The 23,591-nt window shown below is 41.4% G+C and overlaps 1 protein-coding gene and 1 long non-coding RNA gene across 5 annotated transcripts in view; one reads left to right on the top strand and one right to left on the bottom strand.

Annotated features, from left to right (window-relative positions):
• The first annotated feature begins 7,823 nt into the window (after window positions 1-7,823).
• Window positions 7,824-23,591, top strand: part of LOC109909206 (Friend leukemia integration 1 transcription factor) — a 34,705-nt gene continuing 18,937 nt past the window's right edge. The window contains exons 1-5 of one of the 4 annotated variants that reach the window (XM_020508244.2): window positions 7,824-7,964; window positions 10,469-10,557; window positions 18,522-18,733; window positions 19,091-19,248; window positions 20,006-20,209. In XM_020508244.2, the coding sequence (XP_020363833.1) occupies window positions 10,513-10,557; window positions 18,522-18,733; window positions 19,091-19,248; window positions 20,006-20,209 (619 nt within the window). In that variant the 5' untranslated portion in view covers window positions 7,824-7,964; window positions 10,469-10,512. Of the gene's footprint in view, window positions 7,965-10,468; window positions 10,558-14,600; window positions 14,778-18,521; window positions 18,734-19,090; window positions 19,249-20,005; window positions 20,210-23,591 lie in introns of those variants that run through there. The other 3 variants (XM_020508246.2, XM_020508247.2, XM_020508249.2) reach the window with 3 other exon arrangements.
• On the bottom strand, window positions 13,191-15,851 carry LOC116354745 (uncharacterized). The gene is made up of 2 exons (XR_004203947.1): window positions 15,527-15,851; window positions 13,191-13,651 (listed from the first exon to the last, which is right to left on the bottom strand). It is a non-coding gene; the product is annotated as an uncharacterized LOC116354745 (long non-coding RNA).

The following is a 23,591-nucleotide window of genomic DNA, read 5'->3' as shown; positions in this document are numbered from 1 at the left end:
TATGATGACAGTGACACTGTCTCTTTAAGAGGCATGTAGGAATGCAGTGGTTTTGCCCAGGCGTTTGGGGCACTGCCCTTATAATTGCACTCAAACACAACCTCTCTCTCACTCTCAATTCAATTCAAAGCGATGTATTGCCATTGGAACACACATGTTTACATTGCCAAAGCAAGTAAAATAGATAATAAACAAAAGTGAAATAAACAGTAAACAACACACTTAAAAGTATCAAAGGAATAGACAATTAAAATCTTGTAGTATGGCTATGTACAGTGTTCTAACAATGTGCAAATAGTTGAAGTACAAAAGGGAAAACAAATCAACATAAATATGAGTTTTATTTACAGTGGTGTTTGTTCTTCAATGGTTAACCTTGTCTTGTAGTAACAGGTCACAAATCTTACTGCTGTGATGGCACACTATGGTACTTTGCCTAATGGATATGGCAGTTGATGAAAATTTGATTTAAAAAAAAATATTTGTGGGTCTGTGTAATTTGAGGGAAATATGTGTCTCTAATATGGTCATACATTTGGCAGGAGGTTAGGAATTGTAGCTCGGTTTCCACATTATTTTGTGGACAGTGGGCACATAGCCTTTCTTCTCTTGAGAGTCTGGCCTGCCCACGGCGGCCTCTCTCAATAGCAAGGCTATACTCACTGAGTCTGTACATAGTCAAAGCTTTCCTTAATTTTGAGAGAGAGAGAGAGAGAGAGAGAGAGAATATACACTGACTTGTTTTTGTTGTAGAGTACATCTCTGGAGAATATGGCAATCGCTACGTTGTGAACTCTCAAACAGAAGACCTGTCTGTGTTTTGGGGTATAATAAGTGAAAGGATATAGGCTTAGTAGCTAAGGAGATAGTCATGTATTATCAAGTCTCCTGAAGTTCTGCCAATGAAACTAAACATATTGTTCATATATATAAATGCATGTCTTAGGACATGCATCTTCTCTTCAACATGCCTTGTCAGATGTTTAAGACACAGAGCTAGGTAAGTTGTCTAGCTTGGACCAGAGAGCCCTCTAGTGGTCTAAGGTTGAATGACTCCTAAAGGAAGGGGATCAATAGTGGGTTCCTTTATTAGATCCAGATTTGACTGTCTGAAGGCACAGATGAATGATTTTTGTAGTCTGGTGAACAGCCCACATCGAGAGAGTTCAGGCTGTCAGACATGTCTGGGGGGGACAGGGGCCTCAAAGTAAATGCCTGAGAATGTATGGCACGGTAAACCTGAGAGCCCTACTGCCTTCAGCCGCCTTCCAGGGAACAACACAAGTCTTATGGAGCAAAACAGCTAGATCAAAATTAGAGGTGACAGCATATTCATTTCATTCTGTGTTTTTCTTTAAGGGCTTTTTAAATGCTGTTGAATGATGAGCGGTCAGTAGATTTATAGTCCAGGGATGATTTAGCCTTTCTAAATGGCACTACTCTCTACTGCTCGCTCCCTCCTTTTTTTTCATGGAGTATAGGCATTTTTGAAGGCTTAATTCCATCCCCATGTAGTTTATACAAGGATGAATCCCCTTGTGTTTTACTATTTTGAGTATTTGTGTAAAGTGAACAGCACCTTGGTTCCCATATGCAGTAAGGAAGAATGGCAACCTTCTTTACACTTTTGTACTCACACAGAGAAACGTAAACACACTATTTGATTACAAGTGGGATACACGTTTAAGGTGTGGTGAGACAATGGTAAGGCATGTAATCAACACACACACCCTTTCAGTGATTTTCATTAAAAGCATACCAGAACATATTGTGTATAATGGGAGCATGTATTTGCTGTCTGAAAGATAACCCTCTGGGCAGCAGCCAGCGAGGCCTTTATATAAAGGACTTCTCATTTCTCCATGAGGTCAAAGAGGGTGTATTATTGATACTCTCAGAGCGTGATGAGTGGCAACACATCAGGGATGCCATTACCTTCAGAAATGTTTGCCTCATGAAAGGACTGCAGCGCTTTCATTTAATACTTCCCCCTGCAAATTATTATGACACACGTGAGCGTGTCTCTGATTACACAGGGTGGGATTGATGGGGGCATTTTCCTCCCATCGTCTATGAATTTATATTGCATACCATGAATCTGGAGCATTGTTCTTCTACACATTCATCTGTAACAGTCCTTTATGAAAAGAGGATTGGTGAGACTTATATAGGCGTTATAGTCTTCTCTACTCATAGTCTATAGGCCCCACTCTACCCACTCCCTCCTTACCCCCCTCCTAGGACCAGAACTCTCTTCCCCAGAAGTCACGGTTTTAAAGTTTGGGTCTTTGGGTTTAACTACACTGCATCTGGGCTTGACGGGGGCTAGCGTGAAAAGATGTCAAATTCCGCCCTGCCTTGCCTTGCCTGGTGCCACGCTCCAATTTTCTCTGCCCCTGAGGAGTTCGCTCCCATTGCAGCCCTGTTTCTATCTCAATATCCAGATTATCTCTCCTGGTAGCTCCTCCAACTAAATAAATAACGAATTACAGTTCAGAGTCAGTAAGGGGCTTCATTTACTCCAGTCGATGTAATCAGAGATGTCTGTACGACGTTGCTGCCACAAAGTCCGAAATACAACTGTTTTGGTGGAATCCCAGGAGAGGGTGTGGAACTCTGGAACAACCCATGATGTTAACACCAGTCAGAGGGCCTGCCAGTGGAATGGAGATGTGGCACAGACCTGAATGCATACATGTTTTTTTATAGAGCAAGACAGAGAGAATGGCTAGAGCCAAGAGATACAAAGAGAAAGCTAAAGTCTAGCTACTGTAACAATTACAAATATGCATATCATGTAGCTGTAACACCAAAACTAGCTTACAAGTGAAAATCTAATCAATTAGTTTTTTTTTTTTTTTTTTAACTTTCTGACGTTAGATTGGAAGGCAGATTGGATGGCATCTCTCTGATTCAGAATCAGATGAGCATACCTATAGGTATTTTACCTATAGGTATGCTTTTTTGAGAACCATTGTTTTTACTGTGTCACATAGGCAATGCAATCAATCCAAAACAACACAAATGTTCCCCCTTCTTTCACAACCCCATCCCAAAAAATACCCCTTACGGCCCCACCCAATCCCCAACCTCGGTCAACACATGAACTCAGCAAAAAACGAAACGTCCCTATTTCAGGACCCTGTCTTTCAAAGATTATTCGTAAAAATCCAAATAACTTCATGATCTTCATTGTAAAGGGTTTAAACACTGTTTCACATGCTCGTTCAATGAACCATAAACAATGAACATGCACCTGTGGAACGGTCGTTAAGACACTAACAGCTTACAGACGGTAGGCAATTCAGGTTACAGTTATGAAACATTTGAACACTAAAGAGGTCTTTCTACTGACTCTGAAAAACACCATAAGAAAGATGCCCGGGGTCCCTGCTCATCTGCATGAACGTGCCTTAGGTATGCTGCAAGGAGGCATGAGGACTGCAGATGTGGCCAGGGCAATAAATTGCCATGTCCGTACTGTGAGACGCCTAAGACAGCACTACAGGAAGACAGGATGGACAGCTGATTGTCCTCGCAGACCACGTGTAACATCCGGACATCACACCTGCGGGATAGGTACAGGATGGCAACAACAACTGCTCTAATTACACCAGGAACACACAATCCCTTCATCAGTGCTCAGACTGTCCGCAATAGTTTGAGAAAGGCTGCCTTATAGGTCTGTTGTAAGGCAGGTCCCTACCAAACCCACCGTCGCTGGATCAGACAGGATTGGCAAAAAGTGCTCTTCTCTGACGAGTAGCGGTTTTGTCTCACCAGGGGTGATGGTCGGATTCGTGTTTATTGTCGAAGGAATGAGCGTTACACCGAGGCCTGTGCTCTGGAGTGGCATCGATTTGGAAGTGGAGGGTCCGTCATGGTCTGGGGCGGTGTGTCACAGCATCATCGGACTGAGCTTGTTGTCATTGCAGGCAATCTCAACGCTGTGCATTACAGGGAAGACATCCTCCTCCCTCATGTGGTACCCTTCCTGCAGGCTCATCCTAACATGACCCTTCTGCATGACAATGCCACCAGCCATACTGCTCGTTCTGTGCGTGATTTCCTGCAAGACAGGAATGTCAGTGTTCTGCCATGGCCAGCGAAGAGACCAGATCTCAATCCCATTGAGCACGTCTGGGACCTGTTGGATCGGATGGCAAGGGCTAGGGCCATTCCCCCCAGAAATGTCTGGGAACTTGCAGATGCTTTGGTGGAAGAGTGGAGTAACATCTCACAGCAAGAACTGGCAAATCTGGTGCAGTCCATGAGGAGGAGATGCACTACAGTACTTAATGCAGCTGGTGGCCACACCAGATACTGACTGTTACTTTTGATTTTGACCACCCCCCCTTTGTTCAGGGACACATTATTCCATTTCTGTTAGTCACATATATGTGGAACTTGTTCAGTTTATGTCTCAGTTGTTTGAATCTTATGTTCATCCAAATTTTCCCACATGTTAAGTTTGCTGAAAATAAACTCAATTGACAGTGAGAGGACGTTTCATATAGAAAACACACAGAAGAAAATGAATTTAAAAAAATAACAAATCAACACTACAATTAAATAAAAAGTACACACAGTAAGATTTATGATCAGTATAACAACATCAAGAAAGCATTTTTATCCCACACCTGCACCATCTCAAGGAATTCAGAGATTTCTGAAGCAGAAACTTTCCACGTTTCCAGAGTAGTATGTTTGGCTTTGTGCACGCGGGCAGTGGATAACTCCAACATAACCACGTCCTGAAAGTTTACAAACCATTTCCTTATATGAAGGTCATGTGGTGGCAACCAGCACTGAACAACAGATCTTTTGACAGCAATCAACCCAGCCAGGCAGAGTTTCCATTGTTTCTCATTCAGATACATACTTAAAACTACATCTCCAGCACCACCCCAACATCAACATACACTACATAAGAAACACCTTCCTAATATTGAGTTGCAGGCTCAATTCTTCAGGCCATGGACTCTACAAGGTGTCAAAAGCGTTCCACAGGGAAGCTGGTCAGTCTATGTCATGGAAGAGCAGGTGTTTTTGTATACTCAGTGTATGTGAAAATGGCACGTTTCTATGTTTTGCAGTAAAAAAAAGATAGAAGATAAGTGTGTCCAGTGACATCATCAACCAATTAGTAGGCAATGCCTACTAGTAACTGGTTAATATCACATGAATCACACTGATGATGTCATTGGAAACACTTATCTTCCTCTATATTTTTTAATACAAAACATAGAAACGCACAATTTTCACATACAGTATGTTGATGTTAGGGTGGTGCTGGACATGATGAATATGAAGTTGAAAATGTTTGAATTGTCCTTTAAAGTAACAAAGGAATTTGTTCAAGGGTTTCTAATCCCAGAGGTGCAATGTTGCGAGATTTCAGGGAACGCTTGTGAAACAGACCAAATCAGACCAAGCCTGGGTTTGGGGTTTGAGAAGTCAATGAGAGAAGTGAAAAATGATTTCTTAGTTGTACATTTTCTCTCTATCTAAAGGCAGAAACTAGATACGAGCCAGTGTCTTAAGTAGTCGAGCATGTTATTACTCCAACCTCGTGAAAGAGACAAACTGACACGTTTAAATTTTTGTAAAAAACAACTTTATATTGAAGTAGTGCCTTTGATTTGACGGCCTGCCTATGCGCAGTCAGGCACGAAACGACCATTACACCCGACGACGTGTTTCTATGCATGAGCTTAGCTAGCCAACTTTGCCATTACATCGACCAGAAGTGTGACCTGGGATTTCTATTGGAGAAGCAGTTTTAGCCTATCTTCATACTGTACTGTCTTTGGTTACAATTTTATCAATCATATCAGAGAGAATAGATGAACTTTTCCTCCAAAACTCCAAAACCTCAGGACCATCCCAAATCATATGTTTATATGTGCCAAGTGTCCTATTGAGGGAACATAGGTCACAATTTGAGCTTGGAGCCTGTTTTGCATTAAATCATACCAGTGGTGTCCATTGCGACCTATGACAGAGCTTAAAATAAATAAATTGATGATTTGAGTTCTTTGATAAGTGAAATATATTCTTCCAGACATTCTCTCAATCAATAGCCTCTTTATCAATAGCCAAATCCTTTACCCATGTTTTAACCATTGAAATATATTTCTGCATTAGTAATTGAAGATGAGAGTAAATAGCTGACACAAAACCTCTGGATGGGAATGTAAAAATCCACTCTATCACAGGGTACCCATGGGTCTTCTAAAAAGGAAAATAAAGTTACCATATTAGCTATAAACTGTCCCGCTATAACAGTAGCATCAGTCATGAATGCCATTACCCATTTCTGTCATTAGGTTGACTTATAATGCAGATTTCAAAATGTCAACGTTCCTCACCATTTGAACTGGAATTCCTATAGGTAGACTAGTCAGTCCACTGTTTTCTTTTCCTGGTGTCCTGCTAGGAGGCTCTTGGATGTGTATGCGTCACCAACTTTACAATGTTGAAGTCATGTGTATGTTTTGTGGGCTTTGTTTTTTAATGATCCCCCCCCTACACTTCAGTTATCTGTTACAAAATCAACAGATGCTCAACAGATTGTCTTAAAAGAAGGCTACTTGAATATGACTGTAGCCTGTTATGGAACAGAAGGAAACAGTATTGAGAAGTTGAGAACATTGTCAGTTAACGGATGTTAGAATTTCGGGTCATTGTTCTGTAGAAGCACAATCATGTAGCAACTGATGCTATTTTTAATAGGAACACCTTGACCACATCAGTGCACACCAGCCATGGTAATACAATAATCTACCAGCTTTGACCCATAGGCCTAGGCTACAACATGCATCCATTACAGAGTATTGATGCATGGGTTAGGCAAAGTGCCTATACCTAAGACATATGTAGATAACTGAAAGCTTCTCAATTTCACTTTGGTTGTCCTGCTTTAAATGATGACCTTAATGAGGCTGTAAAATCCTATGCTTGGGCAACTTTTCTCCCTGTGAATTGCCCAACATCCTTTGAGGGACTCTTGGGTGGAGGATAAGGGCACTGTGTAGGAAATGAAGTTACTGAACTGAGTGGGGTCAACTGAACAGGAAAAACAAACTCACTGGAGACACGTGTCTCTGTCAGGAGGCCACGAAGCGCGGATCCTGCTATGGCTGCAATTATTCATGCGGGAATTATCACAAGAATATCTACATTGTTGGAGACATTTCAAAGTAAAATTAGAGAAATGTAGATTTTTTTTAAAGGTTTTACATTTAATTCAATCGGACTGTACTGTTGTAAACTGTACTGTTGTAAACTGTACTGTTGTAAAGGGAAATGTAACTTATTCAATCAGACATTGTTATCACTTTCTGTGTTTGAAAATAACACATTATGTTTAACAACAGAAACGGTTTCATATGGTTGACATTATTAAGATCTCATTTGTGGTTTCAAGGTTGGCATGATATTTCTTTTGATAACGCATTTTGTTTAAGTTTTGTACAAAAGTTCACTCGATGTCCTGTTGTATTCATAACGTAAACATAGCCTACATGGACAGGTGTGTAGAAATGCCTATTTCTTTTGTCCTAAAAACACTTGGTGGCCTTCAATATCCCACGAAAGGGCGGCGGAAGGACATCAGGCCCTATTATTTTTCCAATTTAAAAGTACCTCTCACTATTTGCCTTTTTTATGGTGCTGTTCCTATTTCCTATAAGATTTTCCTTATTTCATGGTTCATTTGACTTGCAACTCCGGCTCCCTCTCACACTAAACCCAAGGGGAGTTTTTTCACTCACTTCCCATTGGTTGCCGACTGGCGGCTCTATCATCACAGTAACATTCCCATTCATACACCCCGCGCTCCATACACCTTCTCAAAATAACTTACTGTCATCCATGGTAACGACTTTGAATAGACGGGACAAATTATTTAAATTGGGGAATAATTAAACTGAAATAATAGACGACTGACAACATAACGACAGGTGAGTGAGGAAATTACATTTGTAAGATTGCGACCCGTAGGCTATTCTAACCAGCCACAAACCTCTGTGTATGCTGTGTGTTTGGTGACCATAAATCAATTCCACTGTTTTTTTACTAATTCTGGATTAATGTAGCCTGCCTTTTCATAAAACTATCTAATTTATCAAGATTCAATGCCAGTCTGGTTTCCATTTAGATTAAACAAATGTTTTGCAGGCTATCATCTGATAAAAAAATACATTTCGTTTATTTTTCGTTTACAAGTCATGTTTGTTTTCGAAATGTGTTTTAGTTTGTCCTAATATAACTTGCTTTCGTGGTTGCTTGATGAGTGAAAACTGTGGTTTGAAAGAAGTGCAAAGATTAGGGGAAATCAGTTCGTTCTCATGTATGATGGATAACAGCAAGCTCTCGTACAAGGTAATATACTTAAAATGTAACACTAGAGGCTTCCAGTCCACGGGCTGTCTCAGAGGAAAGTCACTGCAGTTATTCAGCAGTCCTCCAGAGCCGCGAGTCGGCTAATTGGCTACATATGCGGAATTCTATGCTCTTTTACCATTTAGAAATTGGATGCATTTGGGAAACTTTATGAGGCGAGCCTAAAGTTTGCCTACAGGAGCTGAAAATACGAAACATGTTGGTCCCCTACAATTATAAATCGTGCCACGATCATAAGCCTATTGGATAATGTATCAGTGCCCGGTGCTGAGGCAGATATTCAATAACCAAAACATTTCAGCCAAACGTGAAAGGATTCTATAAAATATGTGACTGTGGGCCTATAAAATACCTGATCAGACACTAGTCAGTCCGTGTGTTTTACATTTATTTATTTGTTTAGAGATTGCTATAACATGCATTCTGGATGTGTAGTGGTCCATTTGTTTTCATCGTATTTCGAACATGTGATTATTTTTAACATAATGCCGCTGTGGATTTGGGGGCCCTGCACAATGCATTTTAGGCCTATAGTGACAAGTTATACTTTACCTTTCGGTATTCCCCGTTTTCACAATGACATTAATTAATGAGTCTTTGACCGCAATCTTTGCACTGACAATAAAAAGTTCGTTTTCATTATCCACTCGTTCTGGAGACCAGTGTTTGACTCAGTGTAATTTGCTTGATGTTAGGAATGTTAAATGTTGCATGTGCCAGCCTTCCTGATAATTGCACACTGAGGGAACCGCTAAAGACACCGTCCTCGAGCTGCCCTTTCACCCTAGACTTTGTAAACTGCACTTATTAAAGCGAAAAGTGTTTCAATATGTGGTAAGCTTTAGGGAGAAACGTGATGGGGGTTGGGGTTGGGGCTCTGCTGCCCTGCTTTCTCCACATGAGTTGTCTATCGAGAAAGTTAAAGTCAGTCAACCATGGTAGTGGTTCTGGTCATCATGAACAGTGGTATCATGCATGATAATATGTGATTGGTTGTTAGATTATCATTGCGCCACCAAATATGTGACGAAGGAAACAACACGGCAAGGAAGGTCACATGTCTGAATGAATCAAGTCTGTGTCCAATAACTTACAGTGGGCCTACGAACCAAATCTGACCCTATTCCTTATTTCAGTGGAAGTGGTTGCACGGAATGGAACGCAATTCACAAAACCGCAAGGTGCTCGTGCGCGGTCCTGGGATCGCTCTCTAGCTGTGGTGGTTATTGATAATTGTTTCCATAATTTACCCTGATATCACAACAGCATGAACAATAGCAAAAGGCTTCCGAAAGTAAAAATGTTTTCAAATGGTTTATTTAATTGAAACCACAATATGTGGTCTGAGGCTTGGAGACTTGGCTAAAGTCTATATAAATAAAGAATTTTACTTGAGGGCGAATTGAAAAAATATCTAAACAAAACCCATTTGATAACAACCAGAGTGCAGAAAACTGGACTGTTAGCCTGAAGGGAACCTTTTCAGGAGATCACAGCCATTGAAAATGCACAAAAGTTTGCACATTTAATTTAACATAAAAAAAATGAACTAACAAAAGAGTCAAAGAAGTATGAGTTAATTGATGAATGAAGCTTGAATGCTGGCTGTGTGGATGCTAGTCCATTATGAAGAGAGATGGTGATGGTCGATTGCATTACTGAACGAGTGGTCAGGAAAGTTATCCCAGTGTTACGTCAAGCCTACTGTAGCTCTTTTACCAATAGGAAGCGGAGGCATTCTTCCACCAATCAGACATAGCTATCATAGCTATTTAGACGTGACATATTGGCATGACATAACATGTATTATTCTCCACACTATAGGCCTTATTTGTCATTACATTGTTATTACATAATTAATTATTGTCAAATGCATTGAACCACAATTGATGATCAATATGCACATTATTATAAGTATTGTTATGCACAATATTAGCATATTATGAATATGTTTTACTAATCTATTTATTTGTGTTATAATTATTTAAATGCATTGTTATTTTAGAATATATTTCACTCTTTCAGTTTTTCCCTTTTGTTAATATTCCTCTACTCTCCCCAGGGCCCGTTGAACACTGTTGAACACCTCTCGGCCCTCTCGGTTCTATGAACATGTTTCAGACCGTGCCTGACACTTCGTCTTATGTCAAGGTAAGACAACATCGTCTCTTCGAACAGGTAATTTTGGTGGACGTTCTGGGTCGTCCCTAATTTTATATTCATGAGGATACTTTGCGAATAATTTGCATCTGGTTGTCATTTTTAAAATCTCTATCGGTATGCCTACCCTACGCATAATATGAGAGGTATATTGAATAGGTATCCTATCAATTACATCTTGGCACAATTGCCTCTCTCTATTCCATTGCTGTTATCATGTTATAACCGTTCTGCAGAATAGTCCTGTATCCAAACATTGTATGGTAGTCTACTGTATAATGTGATTCTGTTAATCTGTCTGGACATCAATATTGATTTAATCTCTTTGCGGGACCGGTATAGCACATTATTATATTTGACATCATGCAGTTTTTGTTCTCTCTCCGCCACAATCTCAAAGAATGTAAACAAAGCAAATAGTGGGCATCTAGTTTTCAGGTTTAAAACTCTGTGCATTGAATCACATGGTACAGCGTGTAATTCTTGCAAGCGGACAATGTGTAGGCCTTGGGACGATTTGTTTGAAACGAAATATGCATTCCCATTGTTAATCTTAAATCCTACATTAAACTGCCCAATCCCGGACATGCCATAATCTGACTTTAGAAAACTATCAGGGTACGTGCAAACGTCATGTTTTATGGGAATGTGTTGTGTGAGTGTATATGCCTTGTCATTGTTCTGCCTGTTGAGTGCTCATCATAACACATAAACATTTCGGCAGGCTATTATGTGAGTCAGGCTGGTTTAAAATACTATTGGAAATGTGATGCCATATATTTCATAGATCATTGGTTGAAGACCAATTGCATATAGGCAGGGCGTGTCTGCTTATGAAAATGAACAATTATGCTTAGTCAAGCCATTCATAATATCTTTATAATCAAAATATTCCAAGAGTGACTTGTTATGTTTTGGCGACTTATTTCCCTTTGCATATAAGGGCTCTTTTCATACAGTCATAACGTTTGTAGCGCTCTGCAGAAAGACTTAATTTTCACTGGCCACATTGCTTGAGTCCTCTGAACAATTCACGATTTGTTTTGGGAGACTTGAACAGCAAGGAATGTTTGAGGAGAAAATGTTTTTTGAAATTACCCTTTTTGCTCCCTAAATAAGACAAAGGGGCAATGACTGGGAAACCAATCCAAGAACCTGTGCGAAGTACTCTTTGGTTAACCACTGAATGCTTAAGATTCCTTAAGCAACCCACATTTCAGACAAAGTAGGTCAGGTCAATGAATATCGCATTGCCCTCGTTTTAATCGAAACGTTCATTTAATTATTTTGCATTTTCGGGCAAGATATTGGTTAGAATGTGAACCAGGCACGCCTCAAGGCAGATTTTAAATAAATATGCTGCTTCATTCAAGCGAATCCATGGTCTAGCATTTGTTTTGTTAGGTTAAGGCCAGGCGAGGCTCGAGCTCTCCAATAAAAATAAATCTCAAATTAATTATGGCCCCGAGCAAGGGACCAGACAGTTAGGTCTTGTATGCTGCAGTCTCTGCTTTTTGCCCTGAGTATTTTACTTGTTTTTCTTTTTGCCGAGAGAGGGAAGGGGCTTACCAGAACTCTGAAGTCTAATGAACAATCTTAAATGGCCGATCCATATCTATGGCTATGTAAGCCTAGTGGTTAAAATAATAGGCCAAACAGGTTTGTCACATAAATTAATTTATAGAAGTGGAATTTAGTAGGCCTAACGTTTGTTTGGTCTTTTATTAATTAATATTTGTTCACGAATAATATAAACAAAGGCCTCTTTCAGTAGGCTAATAATCTTGACTAATAATTATGATGAATATCTATAATAATACCGGCATAATCATCGCCGTTATAATTTACTCTTAGATCATTTGGTTACATTATGGAGATGTTTAGGCCTATATAGGCTATTCTTGCGCACTTGTAAGCAAGTGAAGTGGTGAAGTGCTGTAAATTCACGATGAGCAAAAGGGCAACTATTTAAAAACTGAAACTAGTAGTATCCACCCACTTCTTGTATTGTCCAATGGAAGAGCTATGGCTTCCCACAGCTCGTGGTAAGAAATGTCTGGCTGTCAAGTTTCAGCGTCAAGCCAGATGTTATGTGGTTCGCTGTATAAACCAACTTGCATCTGCTTATTGGCCTCCGAAAATGTTTGTTACCACAGTATTCATTATGGCCTTGGCGGAAGCCGGGATAGCTTTTCTCTCTTTGCATAAACCTGCATGTTTCGTGCGTAATGGCGTGAGTAATTTGATTAGCGATAGCCTAGCTCTTACTTAGTCTTTAGTTTTTTGTGTGTGATTTGCCTCGCTTACTGTGCCTCTATGACCAACTCAATCAATATTGGCAGGTGATTTCAGAGTTTGTTCACATTATTCCTCAAGTAACCTCAGGTGTCAACAAATCACACAAGATTCTGTTAGCGTTCTACGAGTTATTAGGCATATTGGAAATAGGCCTACTTATATGGCCCAGAAAATGACAGACATTCACTATTAGGCATACTAGTCAATAGGCTATTTAAAATAATAAACATATATTATTTTCTAAAAGTTAAGCCATGCTATTGCCCTCTGCTATTGCAAAAGGGTTTAAAATGGATGGAATCTATAATGAATATTATACAATGACATCATTCGCCCTACTTTTATTTTGAACTAAAATGAACGAAATCCAATACAAAACCAAAACAGTGGAATGTTGAATTAGAAAAAGTTACGGCCACTAAATAGTTAAACAAGGTGTCTCCCTTAATTACACGAAGCTGAACTGGCCTCAGGCAGGAGAAGCCTTGACCCCAAGCAGGATCCAGATGTGGTGGTCTCGAGGGGGCCTCTCCCGCAACAGACCCCCAAGTCGAGAGCAGACAGACCGGCCCGTCTGTCAGTCGCAGCAGCGCAGGCTCGGTTTGGCCGCTCTGTGGCCTTGCCGCTCCCTCAGGCAGAGCCCTATTGGTCTGGTCACGTTCAGAGCTGGCTCCATGTCTAGCATCTGAGCTGAAATTGTGTCTGAATTGATGAGGGCAATTTCCAAAGGTAGAGGAAAAATGGTTGGGGGTGGGGACAGGAGATGTTTGTCCATGGCTCCAGGAACCTAAGGAAGAAAGTAGTTCAACTATAGCCTAGACCTAATAATAACATAATAATAATAATAATAATAATAATAGAAGCCTATAATAATGTAATAACATGTAATAGCAATGTAATAACATATCACGGAGAGTAGGTATACTTCATCATTACATTAATGAAAACCACACACATTTATTCATGAACTAAACTCCAAACATATTAAGAGAGGGGGTTCCCCTTTGCAATATTTGGAAATATAAGCCTACAATCCATCATAATTCCCTACTGTGTTGGATAGCAGACGCACACGTGTAGAGCGGACCTTGATCTGGGGCGCTGCGTGCTTGGATGTTATTAATGGTGTTTCAGGAAAACGTCACTGAGGCTTGGAAAGCTATAACAAAGAGCATCAACTCTTGCCACAGGTAGTTCAAGTTCTTGTTCCTCTTGGTTTGATTTACAGTCAATTTCATCAGCACTCTCGAGGAAAACATCTGTCTGCTTTGAAAGTGAAACTCTATTTTATATCTCCATCTCGCAGTGGAAACGCGAATATAAGATGTTAAAAGAGAAGGGGATGAATTAGGCTAAAGTAAAATCAAGGGGGAAAAAATGGACGCATTGTATTAAAAGCAATGAGGAGATTATACAACATTATGGAATCACGTAACAGTCTATACCAGTTTAAATTATTACTTTTTCATCGGCAAATTAATTTAACATAATACATATATATTGATGGAATTGTTGAAACAAACTCATTCGCCAGTGTCTGTGACGTTTGTATAAAAAATGACACAAATGTAGCCTACAACAACATGTGCACAACGCTGGCAACCATTCTGTAAATATTTCAGAGTAAAAACATTAACAGCGGGGGAAACACGCAATTGTTTTCCCTGCTTATCTCTTTGGGACAAGTATCCTGCTTTTTGGAGCTGCAATGAAGGCAGGGCTTGCAGTGACACACATAGCTTCCTTCTCAAAAGCGGTGACTTCACTTCCCAAATGTAGAGAAAAAAACCATCCGGTAACTGTCTCTTTCTCTCTGCGACATATCGGGGGCTGGAATTAATTCAGGAGCGTGTCATGTTTGGAATATTGTTGGGGTTCGCTGAAAATTGCGCAAAATGGACGGAACTATTAAGGTAAGGGTGGAAGACTGGGTGTACGAATTTGTGAGAGCTTTGCTTTTCGGAGTTGCGCCTCCTTTTAGCATGAGTTGCTATGTCTTTGAGCAGTAGCCTACAATGTTGGGCAATGAACGTTTTTTTTTTTGCTCCGAAAGCGGTAACCAGATGTCCTTCTTTTTTCCTATTTATCCCGAAGTTTCCTTTTCCGTTAGGAAACTTTGAAAGGGAAAATAAGCTTTGGTTGGATAAGAAACGTTTAGACTCGATATATGCGTTCAATGTTGGAACGAGCGCGTAGATGCACATCTGCAACTAAACAAAGTGCTAATTTTATTCAGTTGAAAGTATGTATTATATAACAAAATGGAGAACAATTATTTGTCTCCAGTTGAAATAGTGTTGGCTAGGGATTACGCAATATGTAGGCGATATATTGCTGTGCGGTTAGATGAACGTGCGTTTCTTTGTAAGGTATGGTGTGTCAAAGATGTGGCTGCGCAATTGTGGTGGCACGGTGCCCGGGGATCCTCTCACAGTTCATGGTTCAAAACGTTACTGATGGTGTACAAGGAAGTAGAATCCATGCGTAAAACCATAGCTTTTTAACGCATATTTTCGGTTGTAAAACGAGTGTTGAACACTTGCCATTTTTAATAGCCATATCAATAGCCAGAATGTCATTTGGAAATATCACGGAGTGATTTAGAAGCGAAAACTGCACATCTTCTTGTAATTCATGAATAACAAAAGGCTCATAGTCTTACCTGGGTAGTTATACTTAAATTGAACACAAAAGGTCATTCATAATAGGGAGCGCTCATATTTTAGTCTTGAGGGACGGGTATTCAAGCACGGTCCTCCATGTATTGAAATTCCAGATGCATGGCTATGCAGATGTTTGATGGTTAGGTCACTGCATTTCGCACCACGGTATTGTGTCTTGACTTTGAGTAGACATAGCCGATTGTCAAATATAGTTATTCTGCTCTTATTTCGAACTAACTGGGCTATTATAATACTCATGGAAACGTATTGTTCTGCCCATGTGTTTTCTTTGGATGTTGAAAGAAGCGGGGTTGTGTGGTTGAAGTGGCGGCTGGGTGTGGTGTAAGTTTTGGAACGGTATAAGCTTTGACTGCACAGAACAATTGAATTAATATTAAATCATTTACACCCGACTGGTTTGTGATTGTTTAATACACAAACATGCACAAATAGAAACATTTAGGCCTTGTGAAATGATTGTTAAGATTCTGATACATTGTGATGATGTATAACAATGATATAACAGCAATAATTCATATATTATTATGAATGTATCAGGACTGTGCATGTATCCGTGTGTGTATTTGATTGGCTACAAACTGTATTCAGACTTTACTCATCAAAAAGGGGGGGGGGGGGGGGGGGTTATCGAGCCATGAGAGCTTCCTGTTCTCCACAATCTGGTTTCCTGACAGGTTTCCCTTTCCTCCTCAAACAAAGGGCAGGAATGCCTCCTGAATCGCATGCTGATGGGTGTGTGTGGAGGACACAATAGACGTGTGCAGCCTGGATGGAAGCGGTGTACTGGGTACTGGCACTTGGTACTGGCACGCATCGTGAGGCATTTGTGATCCAGGCCGTTTGGCTGTAAGGCATCTGTGGTGGCCCAGGCACGTGGCAACTTCCACTGTCACAGTTTCCCAAGAAGAGTTTAGGAAGACCTGTTAGTTTATTAATGAGGGTTGTGAACAACATTAACCTATGTTGAGTTCATAATGGCATCATATAGTACCACATAATCATTGAAAAGTAATGTAAATCATTTAGAGAATGCAAGGCTTGGAGTGGAGTGCCTTTCTGTTTGTTCCCAGTGAATATTATGTTGTAGGCTACTTGAATAGCCTACGTGGGAAGGGATGTTAGCACAAGCTGCTCAGGAGAGAAGAGTGTAGATCAATGAGTGTAGATAAATGAACTTTATCTCTGTCGCACCCTTATCATTGGCAGTGTGTGTGTTCCACATTGATAAAGAACACACATTTCAAATAGACAGACTGGTGTGTTAGATTGTCTGTTTGGAAGTGCATACACTCACATTATTTAAAAAAAACCTGTCATCTTGATAGGCACATGCTGATATGTCAGTGTAAATGTAACGTGCAACAGCCATAACAGCAGAGCTGCCCTTATCAGGAGACATTGAGACATTCCCTCACTACTCTCAACATATCATCCACAGACCAGGCTAGCTTCTGTATAGACTTCTCTGATAGGGCATATGGCTACCAGACTGCTAGTGTGCAGCTATGATGGTTTGACTGATGAAATCACTGGCATGTCTGTCCAACTCTGAGGGCATTATCAGATGCTGTCACAAAGTATCATCCATCCAGCCCTCCCAATGAATGGCCTTAAAAGCTGTCGCCTTGGTCAGTTTAGAACCGGTGGCACATTACAGGCACATACAGTCAGTGTTAGTGAATGTACATTGAAGCATTAGTTTGCTGGAAAGCACTGTACTGTATGTGAATATGCCATATTATTCTGATTAGCGGTGAAGATAGAAATCCCCATCCCAAGATTAGACTTCTCAGGAGATGAGTACACAGGCTGTAAACAGCAGACTGGCCACTGCATGTATCACTGCAACTCCAGTCCACAGGGCAGACTCTGCTTCACTTTTTCACTTGTTAGGACTCATTGGCTCCGGTTAAGGGCTTGTAGTAAGCATTTCACCTGTTGTATTCGGCGCATATAAAAAATACAATTTGATTCGATTTTTGAAATCTAGCCCTTGTGTCCATGTTTGCTATTTCGTGAACAGTCAGACGTGTTTTGATGCGTACATACAGTACTTTGTTCTTCCACGGGGTAAGAACTGTGCTAATGGCACATCTTTGTCTTGATCTAGGATGTTATCTTTTAAAATATCTATAATCCCTCAAGATTACAGACATCTGTGTAATCTGTGACCTCAGATGCTACCAGATCAGATGTGTGTCAGACATGAGCCTAATCCTTGAAACAGCTTAATTGTAATGACTCTAGATCAGTTTGTCTCTGTTGCTGTTGCTTTGTTTCACTAAAATGTGTCATTGACAGAGCTGAGGCAAGGCAGAACTCACCAGCTCCTTCATTCATAGTAAACAGAGGTTTTAAAATGGATTTAGCTAAAAGGCTGCCACAGTCTATACAGGCAGAGCCGTTTACCTGCATGTTTCATAAATACTGTACATCTCTTTGGCTCTGTGTATAGGTTGTTGCATGTCAGATCATTGGAATAGCAAGTATTGTATTCCCATTAGCCCATATACATCTCTGGCAATGATAGATCTGATATGTATTCCATGCATCAGTTACCAGACATGAGACAGAACACGTGGACACAGACAGAGGAGAGTTCCAGTGGAGCCACTGCACTGGGGTCAATGTAGAACTGACCCCCCTGCTGTTCCTGTTGATTCTTCATCTGCTGTTCCTTCTCTGTGGAAGGAAAACGCAGACTAGATCTTGTTGTGCATAGTAGTCATCAGGATTTTAGTAATGTTTGAAGTCATGGTAACATCAACAGGAAGCTGTAGTTGCTACATAGGCCCAATCACTGTATACACAAACCCCTTTGGATGCCAGATTGCGATATGACACATAACTGCACATAATTACTGTAAACAAAATGGATCTACAACAAGTGAGAGATTGAAGTTGTGAGATCACAGGTTCTCTCTGTTGTTCTAGAGGTGCCCCGCTATAACCTGTTCCTCCTCTGGCCTGCAGGAGGCACTGTCAGTGGTGAGTGAAGACCAGTCCTTGTTTGAGCCTCCTTACGCTGCTGCTGCCCCTCTACCCAAGACAGACATGACTGCATCTGGCACACAGGACTACGTCCAGCCCCACAAAATCAACCCATTACCCCCTCAGCAAGAGTGGATTAACCAGCCAGTCCGAGTGAACGTCAAGAGAGAGTATGACCACATTAATGGATCCAGGTATGTTCAGCAGTATGCACAGTCCATCTCACTAGACTCCAGCTCGTATGTCTTGTCGTAGTATGTCTTCGTCTCTGCTGATTTGAGTTGATGTTCCCTAGATTAGTCTAGATTCAAAAGGATAGTTGATCATAACAATTGCTTGTGCACAGTTAAATATGATTTTTGTCCACCTTCTGCAGAAGTGAGCTGTTCATCTAACACTAACTCACCTGACACTTACATTTCATTGGGCTAGCTCAAGCTCTGCTCCATTGGCCCTGTGGTTGGTCTATATTGCAAACCATTTTCATCTTCTTAGAGCCAATATAAGGATCTCTTGTCTCTCTCTGACACTGACACTGTGTGTCTGTGCAGCAGGGAGTCCCCAGTGGACTGCAGTGTGGGGGGTAAATGCAACAAGCTGGTGGGGGGCAATGACACATCTCAGATGAGTTACGGAAGCTACATGGACGAGAAGAACGCTCCGCCCCCCAACATGACCACCAATGAGAGGAGAGTCATCGTCCCCGCAGGTAACAATGACTTCTATAATATAAACCGCATGGTATTTCTTTATAATGAATGAAAATAACAAATTGTTTTCTTTATTTCCGATGTTATTAATTGCTCAATACCTAGACCTATAAGTACTATGACTCTACATTCCAGGCTGCGAGAAAGGTTTATTTCTTAGTCATTTTTCTTCCTAGTCAAATTGAGGGCCTATAAACATGCTCTTAATTGGCATACATTTTCTGATGTTGTAGAAGTGTTTTTATTAGCCCCGGATGTATTTAGCTATGTCACGGGTGAAGGCTCTTTCATGCTTTTGTTAGTCATGTTTTAGTTTACTCATGGGAGTACGGCTAAACACGTACAGGCAACAGAGGTCTGTTCAGTCAAAGAGCTCTTTACATTGGCAAATTGGTTCACATATTACAGAGTATTATTTATGAGGGATAAATGCTTTGGGAAACACTCTCTGTCAGTCTTGGAAGCGATTGATGGTACATCAGATATACTGTAGAATAGATGCAGGTGTATGATTTCACTCCATCAAAGTATTACATAGGCGACACAATCTGGGAAAGGATGGGTCGGATACATTCACTGAAAGATGGATGAATGAATAGCTAGTTAAATAAACAAGTGAAAATAACGAATGGATACATCAGCCATAATTTGGAAATAATTATGAGACCAAAACTTGAAATGCATTCTCAATCACTGTGAAAAGACTAGATTGTCCCGTGCTGTATACACTACCTCTGTCTTCTTGTATTTCTCCAGATCCGTCGCTGTGGTCTCAGGATCATGTCCGCCAGTGGCTAGAGTGGGCCATCAAGGAGTACGGCCTGCTGGAGATGGACACGGCCATGTTCCACAACACAGACGGCAAGGAACTGTGTAAGATGAGCAAGGACGACTTCCTCCGACTGACCACCATGTACAACGCTGAAGTCCTACTCTCTCATCTCAATTACCTCAGGGAAAGTAAGTTCTGGCAGACATTTGAATTGATCTATACTGAACAGAAATATAAACACATCATGTGAAGTGTTGGTCCCATGTTTCAGGAGCTGAAATAAAAGATCAGAGAAATGTTCCATAAGAACAAAAAACGTATTTCTCTCAAATTTTGTGTACAAATTTGCTAACATCCCTGTTAGCGAGCATTTTTCCTTTTCCAAGATAATCCATCCACTTGACAGGTGTGGCATATCAAGAAGTTGATTACAGCATGGTCATCACACAGGTGCACCTTTTGCTGGGGACAATAACAGGTTACTCTAAAATGTGCAGTATTGTCACACAACACAATGCTAGAGATGTCGCAAGTTTTGAGGGAACGTGCAATTGGCATGCTTTTTGCAAAAATGTCCACCAGAGCTGTTGCCAGATAATTGAGCGTTAATTTCTCTACCATAAGCTGTCTTGTTTAAGAGAATTTGGCAGTATGTCCAATCGGCCTCACATTCGCAGACGTCGTGTGGGCGAGCGTTTTGCTGATGTCGTTATGAACAACGTCTTCTCCTGAGTGGCTCAGCGGTCTAAGGCACTGCATCTCAGTGCTAGAGGCATCACTATAGACCCTGGTTCAATCCCGGGCTGTTTCACAACCAGCCGTGATCGGGCGGGTTTGGCCGGGGTAGGCCGTCATTGTAAATAAGAATTTGTTCTTAACTGACTTGCGTAGTTAAATAAAGGTTATGTATATCTATATATATGAACAGAGTGCCCCATGGTTGCGGTGGGGGTATGGGTAGGCATAAGCTACGGACAATGAACACAATTGTTTTTTATCGATGGCAATTTGACCGCACAGAGATATCGTGACGAGATCCTGACGAGGCCCATTGTCATGCCATTCATCTGCTGCCATCCCCTCGTTTTACCATGATAATGCACAGCCTCCTGTATATAATTCCTGAAAGCTTAAAATGTCCCAGTTCTTCCATGGCCTGCATACACACCAGACATGTCATCCATTGAGCATGTTTTGGATGCTCTGGATTGACGTGTACGACAGCATGTTCCATTTCCCACCAATATCCAGCAACTTCGCACAGCCATTGAAGAGGAGTGGACAACATTCCACAGGGCACAACAACCTGATCAAATCTATGCAATGTGTCGCACTGCACGTGATACTGAGTGGTTTTCTGATCCACGGCCCTTATTTTTTTAAAGGTATTTACAGTATTTACAGATGCATATCTGTATTTCCAGTCATGTGAAATCCATAGGTTACATTGACTGATTTCCTTATATGAACTGTAACTTCGTAAAATCTTTGAAATTGTTGCATGTTGCGTTCATATATCTTTTCAGTATATGTCAGTGATGGATAGTAGGACGCTAGTTTCTCAATGATCTTTATTCTCAGTGTGGTAACAAACAATGACAGAACAGAAGTTCTCTGTCTCTTCCATTAGCCAGTTTGTACTGTATTCTGACATTGACATATGTCCAATCTCGTTCACCCGGCCATGTGAGAATGCCAGAAAACGTGGTTTAACCACTTTGAATGTTTTACATTGGTCTTTTGCCTGGATTGGTTTTTCATAAAGTGTAGAGGAGGCTTAAATAGCACAGACATTTCAGTCTCTGTTTCTCAGCGCATCGCCCCTGCTTTTGGATGTGAACAGAGTATGCCGAACCAAGGGAAATTAAATGACTCTGTGTTTTGTCACCATAGTCATCATGTTACAGTCGCCAGACAATGATACAGCCTTACTGGAAAACTGGACCCCATTTCTCCAAAATGGCCGCCCTGCGGGCCTTGGCACATACGGCTATTCCAGCCATGAGGACTTAAGAGTTTTCCCCCTGTAGATAACATCATCTCTGGACTGTAACCCGCTCTCCCTCCACTCAGGATTGCCTTATTCCACATAGGCCACAGTAAGATGAAGCCCAGGTGCATTGCCTCAGGAATCACGCGAGTGAGTGAGGTCTGTGTGTTCAGCAGAGCACAGGAAGTGTATCTGTAATATACAATGGAGGCAGCTTTGCTGATTAATTGGAAGGCCTTTTGTACATTACGACCTCACACGTTTTGGCAGCGAGACACGACTATAAAGAAACAAGGTTTTGCTGCACCAATATGCAAATGCAATCTATAAGCAAGATACCAGGAGGACAGGCAGCATCTGGCATCTCGTGGAGATTATCTGGAACTGTGTACCGTTCTGTGCTGTAGAGTTCAGGTTTTATAGACATCCACTGCACTTAATGGAGTTGGTGGATGGCCATCACAAAACATACTAAGCCATAATGTTGGAGGCCATCCATAACATCAGTTATTTCAGTAAACCAGTTAATATTTCCATGGATATCCCACCCTCTATGTATGACAGTTATCCTCTGCTGTTTGCACTGTACTGTATAGCAAGAATAGCAGCTGCAAAGCGTCATGACATGGAGCAGGGTGGAGCCCTAATGGCTGACTCATTTTAAAGTTTCTCCTAAAAATCGTGATGGGTCTTGCTGTGATGTAATGGGAACTTTATTCTGTGGGTGTCAACAGTTTTCTCTGTGCTGTGCGTGGCGTCTGGGCCCAGGGAATAGGGATGGCTGCTGTGAGTATAACAGCCCCATTGTGTTACAATGCAGCATGGACTGGAGGCTCTATGTGTTTGAATGACTGCCGCTGGGCCCTCTTACTCTCAGCAGAGCAGTTTTCATTAGGAATGGTTGCCGCGGGACTTAGCCTGGCTTAGGCGTCCTGCACTGCGGCTCTACCCCCGCCACCATTCTTTTGATTTAGTTGTTGTGTGTTTTGGAAACAGAAGAGATGCTTCGGAATCCTCGGCTCGGGTATTGAAATTGCTTTGGACTCCTTCCCAAGCCAGGAGACAAATGCTCTCTCTTCGTCCCGTGCCAGGCTGACCAGTGGCAGGCCTTTTGAGAAATGAGCAGCATTAGGGCGTATATTGACGCGGGGCGGTGAGCTCGCGTTGAGGTGGTAGGAACTGTGTTAGTAAAGGCACGACGTCGGAAGAGTGTGGGGACTTTCCAGGGTTTACCCTGACCTCAGGGCCGCAGATTTGAAACTGAAGCCGATCTCTTCCCCCTGCAGCACAAGCAAACACAATCACAGACACGGAGCTAGCCCATCCAGAACGCAGACCTCTGGCTTCACTCACGAGGAGAGGTGGAGCGGGGCTAAGCTCTCGGTTCCGACTCAGACACACAGGAGAGGGAGAAGCAGGCCCTGGAAGTTTTTAGTGATTACAGGTCGTCTGATGGCTCACCCTCTCCCGTCCTCCGCCTCTCCACTCTCCTCCCAACCCGACGACAGTCTGTCCTCGACGAGCTGGAATAATTTCATACACATCTGTGTACATCATGTGTGTTACTTTGGGGTCTGTTT

This window comes from Oncorhynchus kisutch, linkage group LG18 (genome assembly GCF_002021735.2).
Source record: "Oncorhynchus kisutch isolate 150728-3 linkage group LG18, Okis_V2, whole genome shotgun sequence".
Classification (NCBI taxonomy): Eukaryota; Metazoa; Chordata; class Actinopteri; order Salmoniformes; family Salmonidae; genus Oncorhynchus; species Oncorhynchus kisutch.
Note: the sequence above shows the minus strand (reverse complement) of the source record. Positions and strands in the feature narration are given on the sequence as shown.